This window comes from Crocodylus porosus, unplaced genomic scaffold (genome assembly GCF_001723895.1).
Source record: "Crocodylus porosus isolate Cpor-Errol unplaced genomic scaffold, CroPor_comp1, whole genome shotgun sequence".
NCBI lineage: Eukaryota > Metazoa > Chordata > Crocodylia > Crocodylidae > Crocodylus > Crocodylus porosus.
The window spans coordinates 17,895,345-17,920,529 of NW_017728926.1; the positions used below are offsets into that span (position 1 = coordinate 17,895,345).

General features: G+C 48.8%; 1 protein-coding gene across 1 annotated transcript; it reads left to right on the top strand.

Moving 5' to 3' along the window:
• The first annotated feature begins 397 nt into the window (after positions 1-397).
• SPSB1 (splA/ryanodine receptor domain and SOCS box containing 1) lies at positions 398-10,051 on the top strand. Its single transcript, XM_019541641.1, has 2 exons — positions 398-1,234; positions 8,125-10,051. Exons 1-2 carry the CDS (start codon positions 541-543, stop codon positions 8,250-8,252), a joined length of 822 nt encoding a protein of 273 aa, XP_019397186.1. The 5' UTR covers positions 398-540; the 3' UTR covers positions 8,253-10,051.
• The last annotated feature ends 15,134 nt before the right edge of the window (positions 10,052-25,185 follow it).

Consider the following 25,185-nt stretch of genomic DNA (forward strand, 5'->3'; position numbering starts at 1 on the left):
AAGCAACCGTCTGACACCTAAGGTTTGGTTTTGCTTCCCCCACCCCGCCTTGACTGTTGTTCATCAGAGAATATAGCATGAGGAGACCGGTGTCTGCTCTTGGGAGGCTGTATACTTGTAAGCTGTATAAAGCCAAAATGCATCTTTTTTTTGCCAGGCGGCTCATACTTTCCCAGCACTTCAAGAAAACTTAGAGTCCATGTAGCAAGTATTAAACCTTCCAGTTGGCGATAGTGCTGATCTCTTTGTGAAGAGCGTACGAGAGCAGGTGGCATGCACGGCCCCCTTTCTGGGATGTGCTTTGATGTGTTTGTCCAAACAAAAAGGTTCTGTAAATCTTGCAGACAAGGTTGTGTGCTAATGTTTAACTCTCCTTGTTTTTCTTTCCATCCATTAGGCAATACTGACCAGCGCACATCTTGACAAGGTTTCCTAGCAACCTCTTCTTCTGCAGGGCTGAATGACAGCAGGAACGGGAGAGGCGGGCTAATTGATGAGCTTGCCCTGGGAGTCTATAAATACCTGAAATTGCAAGGCAACATGGGTCAGAAGGTCACTGGTGGGATAAAGACTGTGGATATGAGAGACCCTGTATACAGGCCACTGAAGCAGGAGCTCCAGGGGCTGGACTACTGCAAGCCCACCCGCCTGGACTTGCTGTTGGACATGCCGTCGGTATCCTACGATGTCCAGTTGCTACATTCGTGGAATAACGACGACCGGTCGCTGAATGTATTTGTGAAGGAAGATGACAAACTAATATTTCACCGGCATCCGGTGGCTCAGAGCACAGACGCCATTCGAGGCAAAGTGGGCTATACCCGAGGACTGCACGTGTGGCAGATTACGTGGGCGATGCGACAGCGAGGCACGCACGCGGTGGTCGGCGTGGCGACGGCAGACGCCCCCCTGCATTCTGTAGGGTACACGACGCTTGTAGGAAACAACCATGAATCTTGGGGCTGGGACCTTGGGCGGAACAGGCTGTACCACGACGGGAAGAACCAGCCAAGTAAAACCTACCCTGCCTTCTTGGAGCCAGATGAGACTTTTATAGTGCCGGACTCTTTCCTGGTGGTCCTGGACATGGATGATGGGACCTTGAGCTTCATTGTAGATGGACAGTACATGGGCGTTGCTTTTCGAGGGCTCAAAGGGAAAAAACTGTATCCAGTTGTAAGTGCCGTGTGGGGGCACTGTGAAATACGGATGCGCTACTTGAATGGGCTTGACCGTGAGTATCACCCTTGGCAGCTTGTTTCTAAAGTTGCACGGTTCTGCATGCAACCCTAGACCTCCAAAGAGCCCAACTCTCCATCACTGCTCCCTTCCTAGTAACTAAGAATTAAAAATGCTGAGGGTAGGGAATCCTATTTTCAGTACCAGTAGGCAAAAAAAAAAAATCTACTACATTTAGCCTCTAAAGGACTGGGGAGGGCGGGGGGGTTGGGAGATGGGAGTTTCCACTGTAGCCCAATATGGTGGGCTGTATTTAGGACCAAAATTATTTCTGGTTGAAGACACCAGGCCCCCAGACTACCACTCCAGCAGTGTGAATGGAGCTGATGTGTCTGGGTAGCTGTAGGCAGTGCATGAAGTCGCACCACAACTTTTAAGTGACTCTGCAGGCTGGAAATCCATCCTAGCCATCCCAAACGCTGCAGTGAGTGTCCTGTATTGTTGCAAGGGGTGGTAGTATATTTGGCTCATTTTGTGGGGAGGAGGCTCTTGATTCAAGTTAAGGAATAGACCCATTTTATAACTGCCTACGGTTACTCGGGCTCTTCAAGTCCACTATGATAGAAGATGGGGATAGCATGAACGCTTTCAGTAGATTAATTCCCATCAGTAGAACAAAATAGAAGTACCCAGCACTGCAGATATTAAAGCAACGGATGAGGCATTGCTACTTGCAAGAGAGCAAGCTATTATGGCTATTGAGGTGGCAAGTAGGAGCCGCAGTGGACTCCGCTGTTCTAGGGACTGTAAAAACAAAGGGCAAAGGAGACCCTGCCTTTTTTTTGAGCAGTAATGGATGCAGTCTGTGCTTAAAACTTCCAGTTCTTGCTGCCCAGCTGAGCTGCAAAGATGCAACCATCCAGATGAGTTAGTGTAATTTCCTCTTGACAGATATCGGGCAGGAGTCCCATTTTAAGCATTAGTTTGGTTGCCACATTTGCTTAAGTAGTGACAGTAACAATCTGCGTACAACGGAGTAATGCTGGCTGGGGCAGAGCAAGTGCGGAGTAACTGGCATGTGCAAAAGTGAAACTGCAGAAGCTCATCTGTGTGCGTTTGGCTCGTCTCAGTGTCTTGTTCTTGGTGTGCAGCATCATTTTGCTGTCCTGCTGAAGACCTGCAGAACTACTAGGCTTTAATCTCTGGGTCTCCAGCTTGTCGGAGATCGTGTGCAGACGCTGTCAGTAAGACAGATCGGCCTGTACTATTCTCTGAGCTCTTACCATTATATTTTTAATTGTACTACTCCTGGTACTATCTGGACTCATTAAATGCTTGTGCTTTTAGTTTTCTGTGCAGTTTGCTTTTAGGTATCAATTGGGATTTTATCCTTACTTATGACAACTACCCATCAGGTCACGGTTGCTATTTAAAGAAAGCGTTTTACTCCTGAAGTAAAGCCTGCATTGCACACTAGAGGGAATTCCTCTGTCAACTCTGCAATTTTTCCTCTTTCTTGGAAAGTGCATTCCTATTGTTCATCATCATAACCTCTGTGCTGCAGTAATCTCATACGGAGGTCGGTTCCAAACCGTGTAGAGGTTTAGGGGGCAAAACGGACGCAGCTTAAATGATGATGAGAAACAGATGGCTAGGGCATGGAGCACAAAGGTCCGTCCTCCTAAACCATGATGGGGACTAAACTGATGTACATCTAGCTTTGAGGCATGTACGCAGGGTCGGTTCTTTCATCTGCACTATGATCTTTTCCAATCGCCCTGTCAGGTTTCCTTATCTGAGACTTGCAAGGCAGAGAAGCTGCCTGGAAACGTTTTGCCTTCCCTTGAGGTTAACAATCAAGAGTACTTTATTTGAGGACTAGCTTTCGAGTCAAGGGACCGGGTGAGCATACTTTTTTTGTGAAACAGAAAAAGGCATTCAACTGAAGTAGGATCTTTGTGTCTGTCTGTCTCTCTCTTAGGCATTACTTCTGTACTCTGGGAACTTAAGCCTTTAAAATGTGCAGTTCTGCATACTTTGCATGTAGGTGACTGCTTCCAACAGCTTAAAACTACCTTCTAAAATCAAAGGACCCTGTGTCTTGCCACTTCCGGTCTAGGTAGACGGCTGAGCACTGAGCAAAGATCGGTGACTGGTCCTGGAGAGTAGGGCTTAAACTGTTTGAGCTGAAACCTGTTCGCTGGGGCACCCCCTTCAAACGATACTGCAGAGTCCAGCTTGAGGCCCTCCACCATTGCAGCAGTAGCCAGGTTCCAACTATCAAGTTTTTAGAGATCAGACCCAACGGGTAGCTTGTGTTGGGTCAGTTCTTGGCACAAAAATCCCTTTTGCAAGGAAGAAAGCACATTCTGCCTTGGCTTGCAAGAGAAAATACGCCCATTCTGGGGGGCTACGGGAGCATAACCTAGGTCAGAGGGAGTAGTGGAAGGAGATCATGAATGGTTAGATGCCACTGGGAGAAATGTCTGACTAGTTGTTTCCAATATAAGCCCTGGGCTTAATGACCTGTGTACTTGTGAACTGCGAGTCGGGGCAGAGGGAATTTGGGCTTATTTTTCTGAGCGTTTGTTTGGTGTTCCACCAAACCTTAGTCTTATCTCACTTTTGTCTTATCTCTTGTTGAGTCAAGCTATCGTTTGAAGAGGCTATTAAAAGGTTATCTATGCAAACTAGAGTAGGGCAAAGTTCTGGCTAGCCAAATTAATTTCCATAAAAACTCCTCTCTAAAGGCCACTTAATCAGAATGTGTTTATGTTGCAGTAATGCCCGCTGGCCCCGAAGAGGGTCAGGGTCTCATGGTCCTGCATGTTGTCTAGACAAAGATTGTAAGTTCTGCAGGGCAAGGACTGGGCTGAATTAACAAATGAAGTTGGCAATGGGGCTGGAGCAGGGGAGAGAAACGCACAATATTTATGTGCCCTTGTTGTGTCCCTGTGTGCCTCCCAAGGTAGCCATTACAAAGTTGATTTATCAGCACGGCAGTTGAACTGGATCTCCAGGAGAAGAGTAGCCTTGGGGATCCATGCAGGGACACGTGCTAGCAACAGCATGGGAAAAGAGACTTTTTTGAGGGAAGAGCGGACCAGTTTGCAGTCAAGGTTGGCTTCCCTGGCAGGTTGCGGAGTACATAAAAAGTGTGTCGAAGGCGCGTGAGCAGAAGGCCTAAGAGTTGTGACAAAGAGCTGAAATTTGGTATGAAATGGGCCAGAACACTGATGAAATGTGTGGAGAACGACCACCACAGAGGTGACTGTCCCGGTCACCCAAAGGGATTGTGGGTGGAAGTTGGTAGGGCTGTGCGAAGCTTCAGTCCCTGATTCGATTCGGCAGCCGAATCTCCAAATCAAATCAGAGGACCCTTTAATCTCTCCAAATCGAATCGGAACCCTCCAAATCGGCGATTCGGACATAGACACGGGTTTAAATGTCTTTTCCGTGCACCTCTACATAGCGGGGCTCGTGAATGCTGCGATGCTGGGGTGCATGGAGTGCCCTACAGGAGCGCGGGGGGGTCCCCAGCACATTCAGCAGCAAACCTAGAAGTGGACCAGAAGCACTTCCGGGTCCGCTGGGGAGTACCCTGTCCCCCCCGGCTTGGTGACTGGTACTTCGTGGGTCGGAGGGTCACCTGCGGTCTCCCGATGACTGATTGCTGAGCTAGGGGAGCCCCCCAGTGCGCTCCCCAGAAATGGACTGGAGGTACTTCCAGGGTCACTGCCGAGCGCAGGGGGGCCCTCCACATGCTCGTGTGGGACTCTCCATGCACCCCAGCATCTCCAGCATTCACAAGCTGTGCTGGTGCCTCAAGATATGTAGAAAAAACTTTTCAGCAAACATGAATCTTCATTTTCAGTGGTCTTTATCCTAGGTGGATAAAGGTTATGTGCTAAATTTACAGGGGTGGGGGACAAAGGATTTTTTCTGTCTCCATTAGTAACCGGAATGATTGTGGAGTAGTGCAAAGGAGGAGATCTGATCAGAAAAGTGTTGGGGTCAGAAAAGTGAGCATGCTGTATGTACTATCTTCAGTCTGTGAAACAGCAGCGCTGTGAACATTGGCAGGTGTGAACCTTTTTGTAGAGCTGTTGGCTTCAGTCTGCATTTGAGAATCCTGAAAGCTGCAATGCCTGACCCAAGACTTTCAAAGTCACTACTAACTTCAGGTGTCTCTTTACTTTTTAGCAGTTTCCAATCTGCAATAACCCTTTTTTTTTCCATAAAAGGTAAACAATGTTTAGATGATCTGTAATGAATGCTAATTTGGCGGTTTGAACTTAGTTGTGTAGTGTTCATTGAGGTGCCCAAAATTTAGCCAGTGCTGTAGGAGAGGGATTTGCAAGCTTGTATAGTTCATAAAGGTGAGTGCTAAGAACCTCACATTTTATATTTATATACGTATAAATAATAAAGTCTTTATGTGCAGCTGCAACCTTGGTTCGTGCCGACTGTGACCTTAGAGCCCAAGAAACGAGTTTTTCCTGTGGAGAGCAGTAAAATGTTGCTAGTAAATACTCTTAAGTCAGTATGAGGCTGACTCAGAGTTCATCTTCTTTTATATTTAGCCTGTTTTGGCAGTCTGCTCAGCTTAAACTCCCCCCCCCCCCATACCCCCCCCGTTTTTGCTGATTATGCATCTGAATGCAGAGCGTTCTCTTGATTTTTGGTTTATGGAATTCCAAACCTCTTGGGGGAATCTTTAGCTAGCTCATGTAACCTAGGTGGTGGCAAGACTGCAGTTAGGAGCTCAAGATCCTGAGTACAATCTCTACAAATATAGAGCAAGAGGAAAAAACGCTGAAATCTCAACTTCTGAGATTCCCTGTGTTCATTCTTGGCCTTCATAACTTTGGTCTGGTCTCCAGCGACAGAGCAACCTCCTGCTGTATGAAACGAGATGGGAACCATTGGTATATCTATGGTGTTTTGGTGTGAAAAGCATCCCCTGACTTCGAGAGCAAGGGTGAGCAATTTATTTCAGCTGGAGGGCCGCTTACTGAGTTTTGGCAAGCTGTGGAGGGCTGCATGGGTAGCCCCGCCCCTTGCCAGGAGCCCCGCCCCCTGGTTGCTGTCTTGGGACCAGAAGTCCCACCACCCTTACCCTGGACCTCGCCCATGAAAGTACGCCTCTTGGCAAAGGGGTGTGCTATCTCAGAACCAGAAAAATACCAAATTATATTCTAAAACTCCAAACATGTACTACAGCATTCATTAATTGGATTTTCCAAAAAAAAATGTGTCCTTATTTACTTATGTGGGTGTAGTGTACATAGAGGTGATTGTATAATAGCTTAAAATGAAATCTTACTTTTGTATATTGTTGGGGTGGGGGTATGGGTGGGTAGGTATAGGTTGGGGGGGGTTGTGGCTCCTTCGAGTCCTGCTGCCACTTGCACCTTGTCACCTTTGACAGGCAGCCAGGGGCAGATAAACATTGATTTTATAAAAATTTTTAGAGTCCCCCCGGGCTGGATACAGTGGCCTGGTGGGCCAGATATGGCCCATGGGCCATATTTGCCGGCTGCTGTTAGTCTATGAAACCAAACCTAAAAATGTTCTTGTGGTTTCATCTTGATGCCATGCTTTTGACTGTTGTTTGGTTTCAGATTGTGGGATTACTTTCAGAGGACTAGGCCTTCCATACTTTGTTTTTTCCTGACCTCATGATAGAGAGATTCTTGCAAGAAATCACTACTTTTTTTTTTGCTGATCTGCCTGCAGGGCACGGGTTTTTTTCTTTCTCTCTCTCTCTCTCTCTCTCTCCTTAGTACTGAAACTACTCCCCAAGATCAGACTCATTTCAATAGGCTTTGTATCTTCTTTTGGGATATATATGTAGCTTGCCTGGTTCTTCTGCAATCTCCCCTGCTAAGGTCCTGAATTAGGCAATTGGGCTCATGGAATTTGTTGACTTCATATGAAGTTTTAGGTTTCTCTCAAGCTGGCTGACATTAGCCTCTGATCAAGAATGATGTCTTGAGCTACCTCACTGGAAAATCTGTCTGGAGGGGAAACTGCAGACAGATCAGCTGCACTGAGGTTTGAGGCTGGGGAGAGGGAGGAGCTGTCTGCAAAAAAGAAATTATTACTCGCATCAGTGATGCATGTTCAGTACAAGCACTGACTGCAGGTGTCCTGGCTGCTAGGTCCATAACAGCGTGCAGCTTGGATTTTGGGAAATCTGATTTCACTCTGCAGGAACTGTTCCACGTGTTGTGGCCAATGCCCTTGTGGCTTAGGTGTGCAAACTCCTTGGTGCTGGCAGGGGGCTCGCACCAGTGCATGTTAAGGAATATACCCAGTGTGCACAGGAACTGGCTTCAGGAGCTCTGAGTAAAGCTAGCTCCCTGTTAACAGCTATGAAATGTGTGGAAACAGAACTGGTGGACAAAGCCTTTCAGGTGCTGCTGGATCAGACTGCAAGCTGTAGGGGACATGCTCCAGGGAGATGCATTGTTGGCGAGGCATTTGAAATAATGACTTGAGGCTTGCTGTTGATATGCTGATGTGCATCTTGGGGATGAGAGGAAACATCCCTCCAAACTGAGAGTATGACAGCTCCTAAGGTGCTTAGAACTGCATCTTCCTCCTAGCTCATCAAACAGTAAAATCCAAGTGGTATCTTTTACCTTTGCTACTATTGATATCTATCCCCAAGTATTTCTTAAGGCAAACGTGGCGCTCTGCCTTCTGCAGATGGGTCCTACCCTCCCTTGCCTATTCATATGTTCCAGGGTCGTGGCCTGAGGTGTGCTGGTGTATTTGCCAAAGAGGCTGGGGAGCCAGGGGCTCACGGTCAGGCCAAGTCTTTGTTTTGCCGCCTTGCTCCGCTTGCATACCGGTTGCTACAACGGGCACTAGCGGTGCAGCCGCCCAGCTTGCAGTTCGCTCTACGTTAACGTGTTTGTGTGTGTGTTTGTCTTGCAGCGGAACCACTGCCTCTGATGGATCTGTGCCGGCGTGCTGTGAGGCTGGCCTTGGGCAAGGAAAGACTGAATGAGATCCATGCGCTGCCACTGCCAGCATCCCTCAAGAGCTACCTTCTTTACCAATGATCTTGTGGAAGGACATTTGTTTAAGAGCTGAAACCAGGGCATATGATTTGGCACCAACCCGCTTAGACGGTGGTCTTGACACCTTCCCCTCCGCCTCTCCGTTGCTAGTGACAGACCTTCTTGGCCGAAGAACCTTCCTCCAATGCCAAATTCAAACGTGCCCTTGAACGGCTGGTTCTGAAGTATCCTTATATTGCAACGAAGAATGACCTCTTACTGTTTAGGGCCCTTCCCTGTAATACTAACACCAAAATCCCCACTGCAGGATCTCTGCAGCCCGTGCCGTTTTCCTCCCGACTCACGGCAAGCTGCTGTAGAGCGTCCATTATGAACTTGTGCAGTCCGGGAGCAAACTGTCCCTTGCGTTGGCTGAAGGCGGGGCGTGAAGCCGAGGGGAAAGTGTGGGGAGTGGCACCATGTCAAACATCAGGGGCTAAGTGTGGGAAGGCACAAGGTGGCTAATAAGAAATGGGGTGGAGGGGGGGTGGCCTTCTGAAAACCGAGGAAGGAATGCCTCGATGCAAAGTTGATGCCAAAAAACTCCACATGGACACTTCTATTTTTTTTTTTTTTTTTTTTTCCCCCCCCTTGGGTAAGGTGGCAGCGTAGCTGACGTTAGTGTCAAGATGCTGTCTCGACTGTCACCATCACTTCCAGGTCTCCCTCTCCGTTCCTGGTCACGTCTCTTTCTTTCACAGCCAGTGTGACACTAGTGGCAGGCATGAAGCCTGGGGTGGGTAAATGAATTGAGCAGCCTCTCGGTCTGCATCTTCCCTTTTTTTTTTTTTTTTCTTTTTTTATGTCGATTCTAACCTGCAGCTTTAAAGTGCGGGGTCAGGTGGCTCCCTGGTGGTAATGAGTCCTGTCCCACCCACCCCCTCCTCCCCCTGTCAAAACCCTTTTGCGTGCAATATGACCCTTGGCAAGCCAGGCCAGCCTGGCTTGTGTTGATCACAGATCCTTTATACAGCTACAATCCTTCCTTTTCCAGGTTCTTTATATGTTCCCTTCAATGTTAGGGCTTTAATAATAACATGTGCTGAAGCCTAAAGCGCTCCTGAAACAGAGAAATGGATCTGTTGGGGAGCCCTCTGTTTGTTTGTTTTTATACCGTGCGTCAAGTACTACAAATTGGAGCCTTCACCCTGCCTTACTTCATCAAGATAACCTCATTGTGTGGCAGGAAGGATGGTGGGGTGTTTTTTTTTCCCATCCCCCCCCCAAAAAAAGGGGGGGGGAGGACAAAAGGTGTGAACAGAGTAGATGCTGATGGATGGGATGACAGCCAGCCAGAAATCCAGGAGGTGATGTTTCGCATGAAGCCAATTTCTGCAACAACACGACATGATACTTTGTAGACAGCAGAGGGAAGTGGATCTTGTCCAGATTTCATGAGTTACCCCTGCAGAGGGAGGAATGATTGTGAGCTTTTAAAAACCTGGGCAAATGGGTTCAGGTGACATCTTGCACATCCCAGATACTTTTCTGTAGCGAAGAAGAGAGGACCCCACCCCAACTTATCAGGAGTTGCTCTCTCCTGGCCTCTCCCAAAAACAAGCAAACAAACAAACAAAAAAAACCCAGGCTACTATGCTGCCTTTTCTGGGGTTATTTTGCACATTTCTTCGTTGTCTTGAAAACACAAGTTTGGGGTTAATTTGCTTGGAGTCTCTTCTTTTTTTTTTCCTTCAGTTCTGTACAGGTACAAATGAGTTTAATTGTTGAAAATGTTTAATATATATATTTGTGGTGTATGTATAAGAACCATGTTTTAAACAGCTGCTGTAGGGTACCTTTTTTAAAAAAAATTACTTGTATAGTATATTTTTAAAGCACAGAATTGGTGCCAAGACTTGGTGGGGCGTAGTGTCTCTCCCCCCCCTTTTTTTTTTTCCTCTTTTAATCTTAACCTTTTTGATTTTTAAATGTAGGGGTCTGTACTAGCTTCTGTTACAGGGTGGGACACAAAGTTGCACAAGAGAATTCAGTACATACAGAGCCAAACTGTATTGCCTTCAACTCTACCAGCATCTTCCATCACCTCTGGGAAGTGGCCATGTCCTGTCCCATTCTCTTTGTTCTCTTCATGCCCTTTTGTCTCTGTTTCTTCTCACAGTCCCTGGTGCGTTGCTTTTGTACAGTTTTTAAAATATTTACTTTCTATTTTATGGCTGTAGATAATATTGAGTAGCCTAATAAAAAATTAAACTTTATTAAATATCCAGTCGTTGTGGTTTTTTTTATTTTTTATTTGCACTTGGAATAATGTCTACCTGACCTCTACCAATGGCCCACTATCCACGGCCCTTTTGCACTGGTAGCAATACATGCCTCCGAGTCTGGGCTGAAGAGATATGAGGTAAAGGAGCTGAGTCAGGGGAGACATCCCCACTTTTTTCGTAGACCTTTTGCTGGGGAGGGGAGTGCAAGGTGCTGAGTTACTTGCCCAAAGTGTGTGTCTGTCTTCTTACGGCTGGGAATGGATAGAGGCGTGAGTGTGTGAGGGCCACAGGGTGCAGACATCATGACTTCTATGATGACCAAGAGCTGCAGCCATCTCTTATAGAAGCATTGCTGATCTTTAGTTAAACTTCTGCTTAGGCAACCTTGCCAACTCCCTCAATCCCTGGGGGACCCACATCTGCCAGTCATGCACGGAAATGGCTACTCCAGATGTGGTTGGAATTAGTATCTCCTCAGATGAGATGGCAGTTTTGGCTGGGAGGGCTTTCCACTTCAGCCTCGATTGACTTGTTACTGTCCCTGCACTCAGCTTCTTCGAACAAGCCCAGGTTTATTAGTTTTTGGGAAGGTTGTTTTTAAGGCCTTAAAGGACAGTGGTGACTGTTGTCTGGCTTATTGCATAACACGGGCCAGAGAATTTCGCCCACTGATTCCTGTATCTAGCTCATAACTTCTGTGCTCCACAGAGCTGATCTTTTGGAAAGAGGAACTGTTGTTTTAAAACGACTAAGTGCCTGAAAATCCACTACATCCCGTATTGTTCTGATGACTAACCTCGCTGGTAAAAACATGACCTTTAATGTAAAATGTTGTGAGAGACTAAAAAGAGATGCTGGTCCATTGGGGAAACTAGCAATAGGCTGGAGCTGGGATACTTGATTGGGTACCTGAACAATGGAGACTGGAAAGCAGAGAAGGCAAGAGGTACAGACACAAGCAGAGGGAAGAAGAACATGGGGGTGGGAGGGTCTGAGTGCATGTGCACCCCCCCCCAGCTTGGAAAGTTGGGGGGGGGCAGCAGGAAAGAGCTGTGGAAGTGGGGGAGGGAGTGGAGCTGAGCCAGGCCCAGGATTGGGATCAGGGCTGGGGCCTGCTGCACCCATGTGGCCACCCCTTCCCCTGGGACTGGGGTCCCTGCCCAGTGCTGGTGCTCCCTGTGCCAATGAATCCGCTGCCCCCTCAGCCCTGGCTGGCTCCCTGTACTGCCTGGGGGGCTGGAGCCAGGGGCTGGCGTGGGACCAGCCTCAGGTGTGCAGAGGGGATGGAGCCTCTAGGACCCCCATGCCCACCCTGGTTCATTGTTGCTCTCTGGCGGGTACAGGGAGAGGATGGCTGTTCCTGCTGCTGCACATGTCCTGGGAGCACATGGGGGATGCATGTCCCTGGATCTGCATGGGGCAGGGCAGGATGCTACTGTGGGCTGGGGCAGAGGCTGTGCTGGGCTCTTCCCAGCTCAGGGCCCACCCCCCTCTAGGAACAGCCTGGCATGGCCCCACTCCCCTACACAGATCTGGGGGCACATGCCCCCCCTGTGCCACAGGTAGCAGCAGGAGCTGTGCCCCCCAGACCAGCTGCTCATGGCTCAGTCCCACACCCTGCCAGCTGTGCAGTGCCTGTCCTCCCCTTAGCCACAGCCTCCCTCCCTCCCCACCCTGCTGTGCCAGAAGCCCTTAGCCGGGCTGCCTTGTGGCCCTACCACTGCCCTGTGTTTGGCGGGGGATAAGCCCCATTAAGCACCCCCTTCCACTCCTATGGGTATAGAAGAAATAGTGGGAAGAAGGAGCTAACACAACAACAGTTGCCAATGGAGCTATCCAAGAGTTAATGGACATGCCACAATGCCCACTTGAATTCCTTAAAAAGCCTTTTCATTACGCAGCAAGACAAAAGCTATGGGAGCAAGGCAGTGATGAGGGCAGCACAAGCCCTTGACGTAGGGGGCTGGCTCGAATCTGTAATAGGGATATGGGAACTTTCCATTCAAGATCACTGACTCCAGGTCACATAAGTAGTGGCTGAAAACTAATACTATGGTATCTACCCTGTAAAAAGTGTCTAGGTCTCAGCTCAGTTAGATATCTGTACACAGTTGCTGCAAGTGGCTTCTTGTTGCTTCTCCAGGAGCCCAAGATTAAATTGGGTCGCCATGTGTGAATAATTTTCTTGGTGTTGATGGTCCCATTTGAACTCTGCAGTGTATGCAAGGGGGGGGGCAGCACATGCAAGCTTCTTGAAAAGGTATTGTTCAAGTACTGTAGCTACCAATTTGGGTGCACAAAACAAATGACCTTATTTTCCAGGCTGGCTGGATATTAAAATAAACTCAAATGAGTCGGTCGTAAATTGTCTCTGCGCTGTACGAGGGACCGATACAAACTAACCACAAGGGGTTTTCTTGCCTGAAAGGGCAGAGGGCACGCCTATGTTACCAGCTTCCTAGATTTAAAAGGAAGCGTGCATGCCACGATCACGGCAGCTCTCTGTGCTGCAGGTAGCACAGACTTGAGAAATGAATTTCTGACCATATGCAGGCAAAGCTGTCTTCCCCTTGGCTGTTTTCTGGACCGCAGGTCCTACTGAGCCATAGGCTGTTGGGAGGAGGGTGGGAAGAGCAGCAGGCTGGGGCTGTGGGGAGGGAAGGTGGGGTGGGTGCAGAAGACTGAGAAATTAGTTCATGCTCTCTTCCAGACACCCAAACAGGTTCACGTTCCAGCTTCAGGGGATATTTGAAATAAATGACCTGCTTGGGGCTTGGAGTGTGCAGTGTTTTATGTACAGTGCCATAGCAACCATGCAGGAAGTCATGAGATGGAGATTGGCCCTGGTGGAATCAACAAATGATATCACGGATTAGCAAACCCTAATGAATCAGTGGAGCTCTGCTTCCCTTGCTAGTGCAATGTGCTCAGGCTCTGGCTTGTGGCAGCCAGGGCTGTTCCCACTCCTGAGTAGCAGAAAAATTATGAGTCCCACTTGTATCAGGGCCTCCTTTAAGACCAGTCCTGTTTGGCTGGCCAGTATCTCTCATCTTCCTGCTATTGCTGACTAATCATGTTCATGTGCATGGAATTCCTTCTCTCCGTTTTACAGCAGGCCTTCCTGCTTTGCTATCTTGGTGTCTATCGCTTGGCTGAGGGAAAAAATCATGTGGGATCTCTGCAAGAATCTGGTATCCTGCTCAGGGCTGGGTTCACGCATAAGCAAACTAGACACATGCCTAGGGCCCCGAGCTGCAGGCCGCCCTGGTCTTTCCCTCCGAGCCGTGCTGATCTCGCCACTGTCGAGGCTGCTGCCCAAGCCCCGCTCCCTGCAGCAGGGCAGCATGGGGGTGGGGAGACGGGGGGTCTCAACCAGCCCAGGGCCCAGTAATGGGTTAATCTGGCCCTGATCCTGATGAGGTAGATAGTAGATGCCCCAGTTTGTGGAAGGATGGCGGAGTCCAAAGAGGGGAGTATTTTGCTTTGGTCACTTTTGGCCAAATGACATGAAAGCTGTTAGGGCAAATGCAGTGCTTCAGCAGTCGATTGTCAAAGTTCCTTTAAAAAGGAAGTTTTAGGTCACATGCATATGCTATATTTGACTAAGATAATTAGGCTGGCAAATGTTAGACTTGGCTGCAGGCATTGCTGTGACCGGACCCCGTGTGTTTTGAGTACCAGCCCAGCGTATTACACAGCTCCCCTGTCTATACGAAAGGCAAAAATGCATATTGGAATATTCCCCATAAAAAACCAGGAGGGGGGTAGGAGCTTTTGTGCTGCATGACAAGCTGTTCTGAAGTGAGCTGTGAAAAACATCTCCTAGTTTTGTCCCCCTACCACCCCCGTATGGTTTCTCTGCTGCGCTAATAGCATTGACCCCATGCCAAAGGCTGGCTTGAGTTTATTAAAAAGGGAAATATTTTGTGATTGATTTAGTTAGTTTTTAAACCTCTTCTCTTGGCACAGAGCACCCGTGCTGAAGGCAGAAAGGCTCATCCTGAGGTTGCACAAAGCACGTTGCTGCTCTGATCCTGTCCTCGCACATGTTTTGATTTACGAGTCTGTTGCAGGCTTGTCTGCCCTTCAGACAGAAAAGTATTTGAAGCAGCTGCCAGATGTTTTGTCTGACTTGTGTTTTACAACTTGCTTACTGTTTAGCAATGCGCTTCCCGCCAGAGTTCAAGCTGTCCCGGTGCTTTCTGTTCCTGCTGCATCGCAGTGCCTGTTTCCCACCCTGCCGCCCCAGAGCCCCATACGCGCGTCTCGAAGGTACCGACCAGAGCTCTGTGTGTCACTGCAGCGTGGCGCGCTTACTGCCTGCCCTGCAAGTCCCATCTTGGACGTTATTGGGACTAGCACAATACAGCCACATTCCTCTGCTCACACACTGCGGTACTGCAAGGTGGCTTAGAGCCATTTGTAAAAGCAAGCGGGTCCTGTGCAAATAGTGCTCGCTGGGCTTAGGCCTCCCTAGCACTGAATGACTATTTTTCACACCCGTGGCAGCCTCCGCTTGATTAAGCTGTGACCTTGGAACAGGTTGAGATCTCCCCCCTATCTCCAGTGAAACTATATGTAAGTGGGGGATAATACTTCCCTATACAGTAAAGCAGAACAAGTACCTTCGTATGGTTTTATTAGCGATTAGAAAGAAAGCTAAGCCAACGGTACTTTTTTTTTTAACAAGTCTCTGGGTAATTCCATGAGAAGGCATACTCATAAAGCTTTCGTGCTTTTAACTCAACCCCAGCTGCATAGCCTACTGCAGGGGTCAGTAACCTTTATAGACAGAAGGCCGGCATTGCCACCATTGGTTTCCCTTCTTCTCTCGCATGCAACCTACAGTCTCCATCTATCATCGCCCAAAGCGGCACTGATTCACAAAGGTACCAACTGTGCAGAAGGGAAAATTCGATAGCAGCGGTAAGCAGAAGAAGAGAGCAGGGAGGGGAGGGGACAGGTGGAACATGTCCCAGGAATGCTCCCTATGCCACCAGTCCCCCTAGTGGGCTGGATCTAGCCCATGGTCCATAAGTTGCTCATCCCTGGCCTAATTAATTGCTGTTGCAAATAGCTTAGGCTGGGACATTCAGAAGTGCCATTGATTGCTGTGGAATTTGTGCTCTGACCAAAGTCCCTCGGTTACTTTGGAAATCTCCCCTTGATAACGGCCACTTCGGAGACATCACTCCTATCACTCTATTTTCCACTGTAGCCCTTGCTAGACAGAGGGGACTTATGCTATGTTTTTATAGCCATAAGAAACCGTACTCTAACATGCTTGCTGCTACCTGCACTTGGCTTATTCTGCTCCTTTAACAAGCGCATCGGCTCAGGTCCATACATTTCCTCAACCGACTACCGCTGTACTGTGTATGTGCCGCTTGCCCTGAAATACATCGTTGTTAAATCTTCCTTTTTGTTATTTGTGCTTATGCAACAGGCGGTGATCTTCTGGATGGCTCTGGCGGGAGGATTTAATCGCAGGGTATTAGGTCATTCTCTAAATAATGCCTTGTTTGTCCGCAAGCAGGAATCTCTTCGTCTGCTTATGAATGGCTGTCACCTCTTCCAGGTCAGTAACTGTTATTCGGCAGGGCCTGGCTGCGCTTCCCCTTCAGCTTAGGTACCAGTGCGAAAAAACACGCCCTTCAATTTACATTACAGCAAGGAATCAAGCTGGCAAATATACCTGTCTAAACTGGCATTTGGCCAGAGACGGTGCCACATTTTCCTCTATGAAAAATGTTAAGGGTTTCTAACAACCAGAGCACTTACTATCTCATGTCCGTATTTGGACATGTCTGAGGCTCTGCTGAGTAAGCGATGTATTGCTTTGGTGGATAAAGTGCTACCTACTGACCCAGTAACAGTTTCCTGCAACACTGGATGTTTCCCTTGGAAGTCTCCCACATATTACTGGTAGGGTCTGTTCCTGCTAAATTTAAGTCAAGGCTGATATTCCCGATGATGAGCTGTGTTTCAAACAGCATAGATGCTTGGGTGAATTGCATATGTTAAGAGAAGGCTTAGTGAATCGTGGTCTAATTTTTTCTCATTTTCACTGGGGATTTTTCTTTGCAGTGAGCACAGGGCGGGATTTAAATCCAAGCTAATGAGTTAGGAAGCTCAAACATCAGGGGTCCAGCAGCACAACAGAGCCTCTGCCATTATATGCCTTCAGTAAAGACGTGGAGTATGCTGGCAGAAGGGGTTTTTCTGCTGTCCTAAATGCTCTATTTCCTTGTATGACGTAAACCAATCTGATACAAGTCCTCTCTGTTGGCGTAGCTGTGTCCACAGCAGGGATTTTGCTGGCATCCGTGTATCAGTTAGAGGGTGTGACAAGATCACGTCCCCTGGCGGTTGTATTGTGCCGGCACAACTTTGAGGTGGAGACCTGCCCGAAGGCGGAGAGTTCAATATTCTTCACCGGTTCTGCCTGACACGCATCGTTTATGAGCCTTAGCTTTTTAGCGGGCATTATGTTTGAGAATGCATCTTTATACTATGTTTTATTGGCTATTGGAATAACGAAATTAAAAGATAGCGGGCCAGAGAATCCACATTGACTTTCTACCCTCTTAAAACAGGCAAGCAAAGAAAGGGAAGGGGTAGGCTAGGCTGAGGACTAGCTATCGCTCCATGCGTGCTGCACGTCCAGTGGGCTCAGCCCTGTGGAGGAAGACGGTTGCATGCAAGCTGGCCAGCTGAGGTTAACCCGGAGATCTTGCAGAGTTCCAGAAAAACAACAGGTCTGGAGGCTGTGTAACATTAAAAGTGGCTCGGTTTATTTTTTAGCAGTGGTTGCTCTGCAGCAGCTCCAAGCACTGCTAGAAAGGGAGAGAGAGATGCAGCATGCTCCAGACCGCTCGTAATTTCTAAAGCCTCTTTTGTGCTCTTTTGCCAAGTTCCCTCGGAGGGAGTGGAGGGAGATTGTGTAATCAATGGTGTTGCATGTAAAAACACACTTGTGTACGTCCAGGAATTCAGGGTATTGCCAAAGTGGACAGAGTGTTCAGTCCCTTCTTGCGTCTGCCAGAAATGTTGTGCTTTGTCCAGCGGAAAAGAAAACATCCTTTCCTTTTTGTGCTTCGGGGTTTGGCTCTTGAGGTTCAGTTCTCTTTACGTTTCCATAATAAGACAGGTTGGGCCGTGATGAATCATGACCCCGACCAACAAATCTGATCTTCTGGCAGCGGCTGAGATCTGATCACTCTCTGCCGATAGTGCCTGAACTCTCCCCGGTTGATGGCTATTTGGGGAATGTGGCATCAGGCGGACAACTGCGGGGATCTTGCAGAAAGGAGAGGCAGATCCTTATTGAGTATTGTAGTAACCTCTTGAGTCTACAGTGGAGAGGAGGCCGCTGATAGGCTAGCTGCTGTTCATCTGCACTGTAAGGGATAGTGTCTGGGCTTCAGACGAGTTAGAGTGAGGATCTGTTCTTATTTTCCAGCCAAGCAGTTGATGCCCAGAGAATAAGTAACTTGCCCAAAACTACACACAGGGTCTGTAGCTGAGCTGGGAATTAGACCCGAGTCAATCATGTCCCACTTTGGTATGTAACCACAAATCCATTCTTCCTCTCAAGCTGCAAAAAAGTATGTCAGGAGAACGTGGACTGCTGAATCTCATTTTGAGTCACCCGCTTAATAAAACTGAAACTTATTGTCTGTGCCCTGATTTAAGATTGCTATTTGTAACGGCTTCTCCTTTTATCAGTCCCTTACTGCAGTTTTGAAAACTAGGCCACAGATTTGAATTGGCTGGCGCCAACTTTCCCCGGCATACACTGCATTCAGAAGCAGAAAGCTCAGGACTGCTGGGATGGGCTTCATACAATCCACATTAGACTGCAAGCCAATGTGTTATTGAATCTAAAATGTAGTGTTAGTCCTTGTCTGATGCTCTGGTGCCACCAGTGTGACCGGTATTAGGCAATTTCTCTTTCAGATTGCAGTTCCTCCCATAGGTGCCAACTTTTTTTTTTTCTTTTGGGGGGGATGCTAAAATGATGCTCCCCACTGCCCAGTGGCACAGCCAGAGCAGAGCTGAGCAGGCTGCCCACTGACTCCCTGCCTTGCTGCCCTCCCCCCAGAAGCCCGGCGCTGTCTGTGCCATGGTGAGGCGTCCCCCGCGTACCCAGCCGCGGCAGGAGGCACAAGTCCGCGCCACCTCCCCCGCTGCTGCTGGGTGGGGAGGGGGCACCTCGCATGGCACTGCAGCTGGTGCAGGGTTCCCGGGGGGGCAGCAGGGTGGGGAGCCCCAAGCTCACAGTGGGCAGCCTGCATCTACCCCCACTCCACACACAAATCTGGGGGGGCACATGCCTTCCCATGCCCTCCTTCCCAGGAGTGCGTGTAGCAGCAGGGCCCCTTCCCCTGGCCCCCTGGACCGGCTGCCTGTAGCTCAGTCCCGCTCCTCGCCCTGGTCCCACGCCCCATGTGCTGCCCTGGTAGGGCAGTGCCCCCATGCCCAGCCCCTACCCCAACCCTCGGTCATCATGGGGGGCCTCAATATGCCCCCGCCCCCCACCACAGACTTGCCTGCAGGCAGCTGGGGGGAGCTGCTCTCCACCACTGCCTGGGGTGTATTCCTGGCCCCGTGCATATGTGCACGCACGCATGCATGTGGCACCCCCTGTGGCCTGCTCCCCACAGCCTCTTGCAGATGGCCACTCCGCCAGTCTGCAAGGGGAACCCCCCTTTCCCACATTTTTTGCGGTGAACAGGAAACCTGGATCTTCGCACGATACTGGGAATCCGGGACAGATGCTGCTCCAGTGTCATGCAGCCTGGGACGAGGACTCAGCGTTCCCATTTCAGGACTGTCCTGGCTAATTAGGGATGGGTGGTCACCCTGCCCTCTTCCTGAGGGGGCCAGGGCCCTCGGGCCCCCACGTACTCAGCACTTACGGCTCCTGCCTTCTGCCCAGACCTCCGGGGTTTTTCTGTTTTCTAATTGTACAAGGTTTCCTCCACCCTCGCGCCTCTGAATTCCAGTCCTTGGCCCACCCTGCGCAAAGCTGTGCTGCTGCCTGGCTTAGGACTTGCCATTCTCTCCTGTGGCTTTGGCCATACTTATAAAAATCCTCCCCTGTGTTTTGGGAACCGGAGCGAGCAATTCTCTAGCCAAGCTGTTGTGTGTCAGGCCTAACAGGTCATTGATATTGTGAACTTTTGGCTTTGACAAGAAGCCTGTGGCCCTGTGTAAGAGGGAAGGTCTCACGCCTTCACGTGGTTCCTTTTTGCAAATCTTGCAGTTGTCACTTAAAATTATAGGGTGGCTCCATCAAACCCTCTTGCTGCCCCTCTCCGGGTGATTCTGCACTGTTCCTTGAAGGGAAAGGAGTAGATGGGATCCTGACATTTATTTTCCTCCTTCCATGCTGAATTGAATGGCTCCGTGCTTTGACATCAAAAATCAGTGAAGCGATGGAAGGCGATTAGTGCAAGCTGAAGGCGCACAGGGTAGCTGTCTTGTAGCGGGGCTGTTCCATGTAGAGCAGTCAGTGATTTCCCTGTGAAACCTCCATGGGAGGAAAAAAAAGCAGCTTTGGGGCTCCGGCTTGTGGGGCTTCCTCTTTCAGCCCTGAAGTCCATAGGAAGATGTCCAAGTTCCCTTTCTTCCAGGACAACTGAATGGCTCCTGCTCCGCAGACTTCTGTTGCAAGGGGTAACAGCTGGAACTGCGCATTCATCCTTTTTCAGATAGGTGAAACCATTTGTTCGGAGGCTTCACTGTGGGGGCATGTCCGGAGCAGCTGAGCAAAGGTGGGGAGGGGAGAAGAGGGAGAGAAAAAGGAGCCAAACTGATTTTTTTTCCTTCTGTTTTGTTTTCTGTAAAAACATCTCCACAGCCAAGACAAATGAAGACGCCTGCCCCAGACATCGTTACCTTTTGTCTCCTCGGGCCCCGTGTCAGTTCCCAGATTATTTTTAAGAATTGTTTAATCTCGGAGCTTTTATTTCCCCCTGTAAATAAATGGTATTTAAAATTCCAGGGTGGCTTCAGATGCTAATACCAGCTGTCTAGACAGAGAGCAGCCCACGGACATGGCCATAAATAAAAATAGCCTTGGGGTTTTCAGGGATTTTTTTATACTCTTTCATCAAAGCCATTCTAGAGACAAAGGGCCATAAGATGGACCAGTCAGATGCATGCAGAGAGGCACTGGTCTTGCCTTCCTTGCCATCTGTGTAAGGGCATAGGAGATTGCTAGGGCAGTGTCAGGGTGGGCAATCAGTGGCACAGGAGTGGGGGGGGGGTGTGTGTGTGTGTGTGTGTGTGTGTAAACAGTTAATAGACATGAACCAGCAGTTCACACTCATTTTGCACAGAACCTGGGTTTGGTACATTGAAACTTTTTGCATACTGTAACGAGCTGCCCCTATGCACCTTTAAATCAGCTCTTAATGTAGCGTGAAAAGTAAAACAGTTCTTGCTGCCCAATTCTTCATTGCGACTATGCATAGGGATTGAGCGTCTTTGTGATGCTCTTCGCAGTTGGCGCTCCAATCTATTCCACCGACAAAGGAAACAAGGAGTGGGTTTTCTCTGAGCTGACTGTGTATTTAATGAGGGAGTTAGTCGTAGCGACATCTATCTGTGGAGGAAGACCTGGATTGCATGAGGTTCCTCCAAGGAAGTGGTAACTTCTCTGAGACACTGAAAATTAGTATGTTCCTCCCCCCCGAAATTCTTCACTTTGGGCCCCTTTTCTCCATCCTTACCTTCAAACACCCTGTAATCCAAATGCCAGCAAAGGTGTAAGGAACACACACAGAAGATATAAGACAAGAACAGTAAAGGCCCTGACCTGTATCTTTAGTCTCCTTGGCTCCCTGCCCCTATGATCTTTGCAGATTCCTCATGCATAAGAATTCAGACATTTATTTCTACCAGAGCTCATCAAAACAGCGGTGACCAACAGATAAAGAAAGGCTACATGAACAAGGAAGGGCTGTATACAAAGAATTGTCGCCACTGCCTGCCCAAGGCATGATACATGAACGTGTATCTCTGCGCCTCTTGAAACTAAAAACGTTAAGGACATTACAAAAGGCACTGGTGAAACCCCACCTGGAATGCGGTTTACATTGCTGATGACCCACGTTCAAGAAAGATGAACTTAAACTGGAATAGGTATGGAAAATGAGCTTCTGCAATGATCAGGGGGAAAATGTCCATCTTTGAAGAGGAGAGAAAAAGTGCTTAGCTTGAGTGTACAGCCTAGCAAAATAAAGGCTGAAAAAGGATACAACAGCCATGGATACATAGATTTCATAGATGTTAGGGCTGGAAGGGACCCCATGAGAGCATCGGATCCAGTCCCCTGCCCAAAGGGCAGGAAGTCAGCTGGGGTCAGATGCCCCCAGCAAGGTGAGCATCCAGGAGTTTCTTGAACGTATCCAGAGTAAGGGCTTGCACCGCTTCTGGGGGGAGTATATTCCAGACGCTGGAGACTCAGACAGTAAAGAAGTTTTTCCTTAAGTCCAGTCTAAAACGGTCTTCCAGCAGTTTGTGACCATTAGACAGTGTGTTCCCTTTGAGTGTCCTGGTGAACTGATGTTCCCCCAGATCCTGACGCACACCCCTTATGTACTTATAGGACTGCCACCAAGTCCCCCCTGAGACTTCTCTTCTCCGGGCTGAAGAGTCCCATGTCCCTCAGCCGCTCCTCATAAGGTCTGCTCTCATGACCTCTAATCGTGTGTGTGGCTCTCCTCTGGACCCTCTCAAGCTTCTCCACATCCTTTCTGAAGTGTGGAGCCCGGAAGTGGATGCAGTACTCCAGCTGCGGTCTCACCAAGGCCCGGTAAAGTGGGAGGATGACTTCCTGGGCCTTGCTTAAGATGCATCGGTAGATGCAAGCCAGAGTTGTATTTGCTTTGCTGGCTGCGGCATTGCATTGCTGGCTCATGTTCATCTTGTGATCAATCATGACCCCCAAGTCTCTTTCGGTCATGGTGCTAATGAGTGTAGCACTGCCAAACCTTGTAAGTGTGATGTGGGTCCTTGCACCTTGCATTTCTCTATGTTGAATGTCATCAGGTATTGATCCACCCGCCGTGCAAGCCTGTCCGGGTTGGCCCTGGTGATCCTGCGGCCTATCAGGTAGGGTGACCCCTTGGGCTGGTGGAAAACCAACAGAAAGCAATCATTGAGATTAGCTTTTTCCTGGGTGTCAGTTGTCAGTTGCCCCATTTGGTTCAGCAGGGGCCCAGTGTTGCCCTTGGGGTTTTTTCTGACCTCCCACATACCTGAAGAAGCACTTTTTATTGTCCTTGATTCCCATAGCCAGTTTGAATTCAGTTTCAGGTCTGCTCCCTACAGATGTGGGCCAGTGCTGCATAATCCTCCTTAGTGGTATTTCCCCACTTCCATCCCTTATGAGCTTCTCTTTTCAGATTCAGGAGGTCCATGAGTTCCCTATTGAGCCAAGAGGGTCTCTCAGCCCTTTTGTTACCTTTCCTATGGGCCGGAATAGACTTCCATTGTGCTTTTAGGATTGCGTCCTTAAGGAGGGACCACTCATCATGGACTTCCCTCCCTGTCAGATCGTGATCTCTCAGGGCCTCAAGAGCCAATCTCCTGAGCTGCTCCTCAGCTTTCCTAAAGTCAAGGATTTCTGCACTGCTGACTGATTTGCCAGCTTTGAGATGGATAGAGAAAGTAATCAACTCGTGGTCAATGACTGTCACCTAGCTTCCCTTCGATCCTCAGGTCGCTCACTAGATCATCCCTGGAGCGCTGTTGCCCACTCCCCCGAGAAGTGCCGCTGGCACTTCCAGGTGTGCCGCCGGCACTTCTGGGCTTGGCATCTGGCTATGGGGGGCGCCCCACCCCCTCCGGTCAGCAATCAGCCAGTTCCCTAGCAAATTTGTGGTCAAGCTCTTCCTCTTGGTTAGGAGGTCTGTAATAGTCTCCTACAGTTATAGCCCCTTCACCACGTTCTCCCCATATTCTAACCCAGAGGGTCTCAAGTCACCCTCCTTGGGTGCCAATCTCTGCTTGTAGGGATGTGTACTGCTCCTTCACATAAAAAGCTACACCCCTGCCCTTCCTTGCAACATGATCCCTCCTGTACAAGGTATAGCCATCAACACCTGTGGTCCAGTCATAGGTGGAATCCCACCAGGTCTCTGTTATCCCTATGGGATTGTATTCATTTCTGCTTAGCAGAAGGGCTAGTTCGTCCTGCTTGATCCCCAGGCTCCTGGCATTGTGTACAGGCAGCTAAGTTTGCAATCGGAAACCCTGGCCTTCCCTGTGAGCTTAGAAGAGTCCCGTCCTTGGGCTGGGGTCAGAGTAAGTTCCCTTGTGCTACCTGACTTGCTGATTCTCTGGTTGGTTGTCACTTCCAGGACTTGCGCTGGTGATTGTTCACCCATCCCCCGGTGATCTTAGTTTAAAGGCCAATAGCAGAGAAGGAGGAGAGCTATTTAAACTAAAAGATAATGTTGGTATGAGAACAAATAGGTATAAGCTGTCCATAAATAAACTTAGCCTGGAAGCTAGAAGAAAGTTGATAACCAACAGGGGAGTGAGGTCCTGGGAAAACCTTTTAAAAAGAGTAATGGATGCACCCCACGCCCGCCAAAAAAACAAACAAACAAGCAAACAAACCAACAACAAAAAACAACCCAATTAATTTTAAAATGAAACTTGACTGGTTTATGAAAAGGATTTATATAGCATGGATGTTTTCAAAGCAGCAGACTGGAGTCATTGACCCAGTAGGTCCTTTCCAGTTCTGTGCGCCATTAAGGTAAACGGCAGTGCAAGCACAGAGGGCCTGTCGTCCTCCTTGCAGGATCCGAGGGCTCTGGCTCTGCTCATCTGAACCCTCTGATGAGAAACAGGGGCAGTTAACATGTTCTTCACTAGGAGTTGAGATGGCAGATTACTGAGACTAGAATGGCAAGCTGAGGGGCTGCATGTGGTTCAGCAACTTCCAACAACTATGGCTTCCAGATAAGCTCTTCTCTTCTCTTCCTTTCCATTGGCAGGAGCTCAGGGAATAAGAAAGAGCTTTAGAAGAATTCCTAGGGGGTGCTTTCTCAGCAGAAAGCCATATTATTTCCAGGAAAGCTCCATTGCATAGGAATGAATGTGACTGTTCTCTCTAGGAATTGTCTAGAGAAATGCAGATCCACCTGGGTTCAGGAACCATGCAAACTCAAGGGCAAATTAGTCAGTAGTCCCCCACATGGGTAGTGTTACTGATTTCAGTGAAATTATCTGTGCATGCAGCTGCTCTTAAGTTGGAGTAAGGGGTACCTAATCTTGCATTCAGCACGAGTACACGTGATGGCTTGGGTACTGTCCAACAGTCCAGGATGAGCACCAGCTACCTCAGGGCAAATGAACTCACTTGACTAGCTGCTGGTTGCTGGAAATCAGATGCAGCTGAAATGTATTAGCTGATGAGATGTGACTCTTCCCTTTGCTTGGAAGTCACACTGACTCACGGTAATGACACCGTGATGCCAGACCTTTGGGTTTTTCCCTCTTAATTTTTGGGAACCCCTGCCTGTCTGTGATAAGGGTAACAATGCACTCTCCCCCCCTCACCATGGGTTCAAAGTTCAAAGCCTGTTGTGAAAGTACCAGCAATGTGCAAGCATGGCACTCTGTAAAAGTATCCCTCAAGTCAGCAGGGAGAGATGCTGCATTTCCACATTTGTAACAGCCTTTCCTCT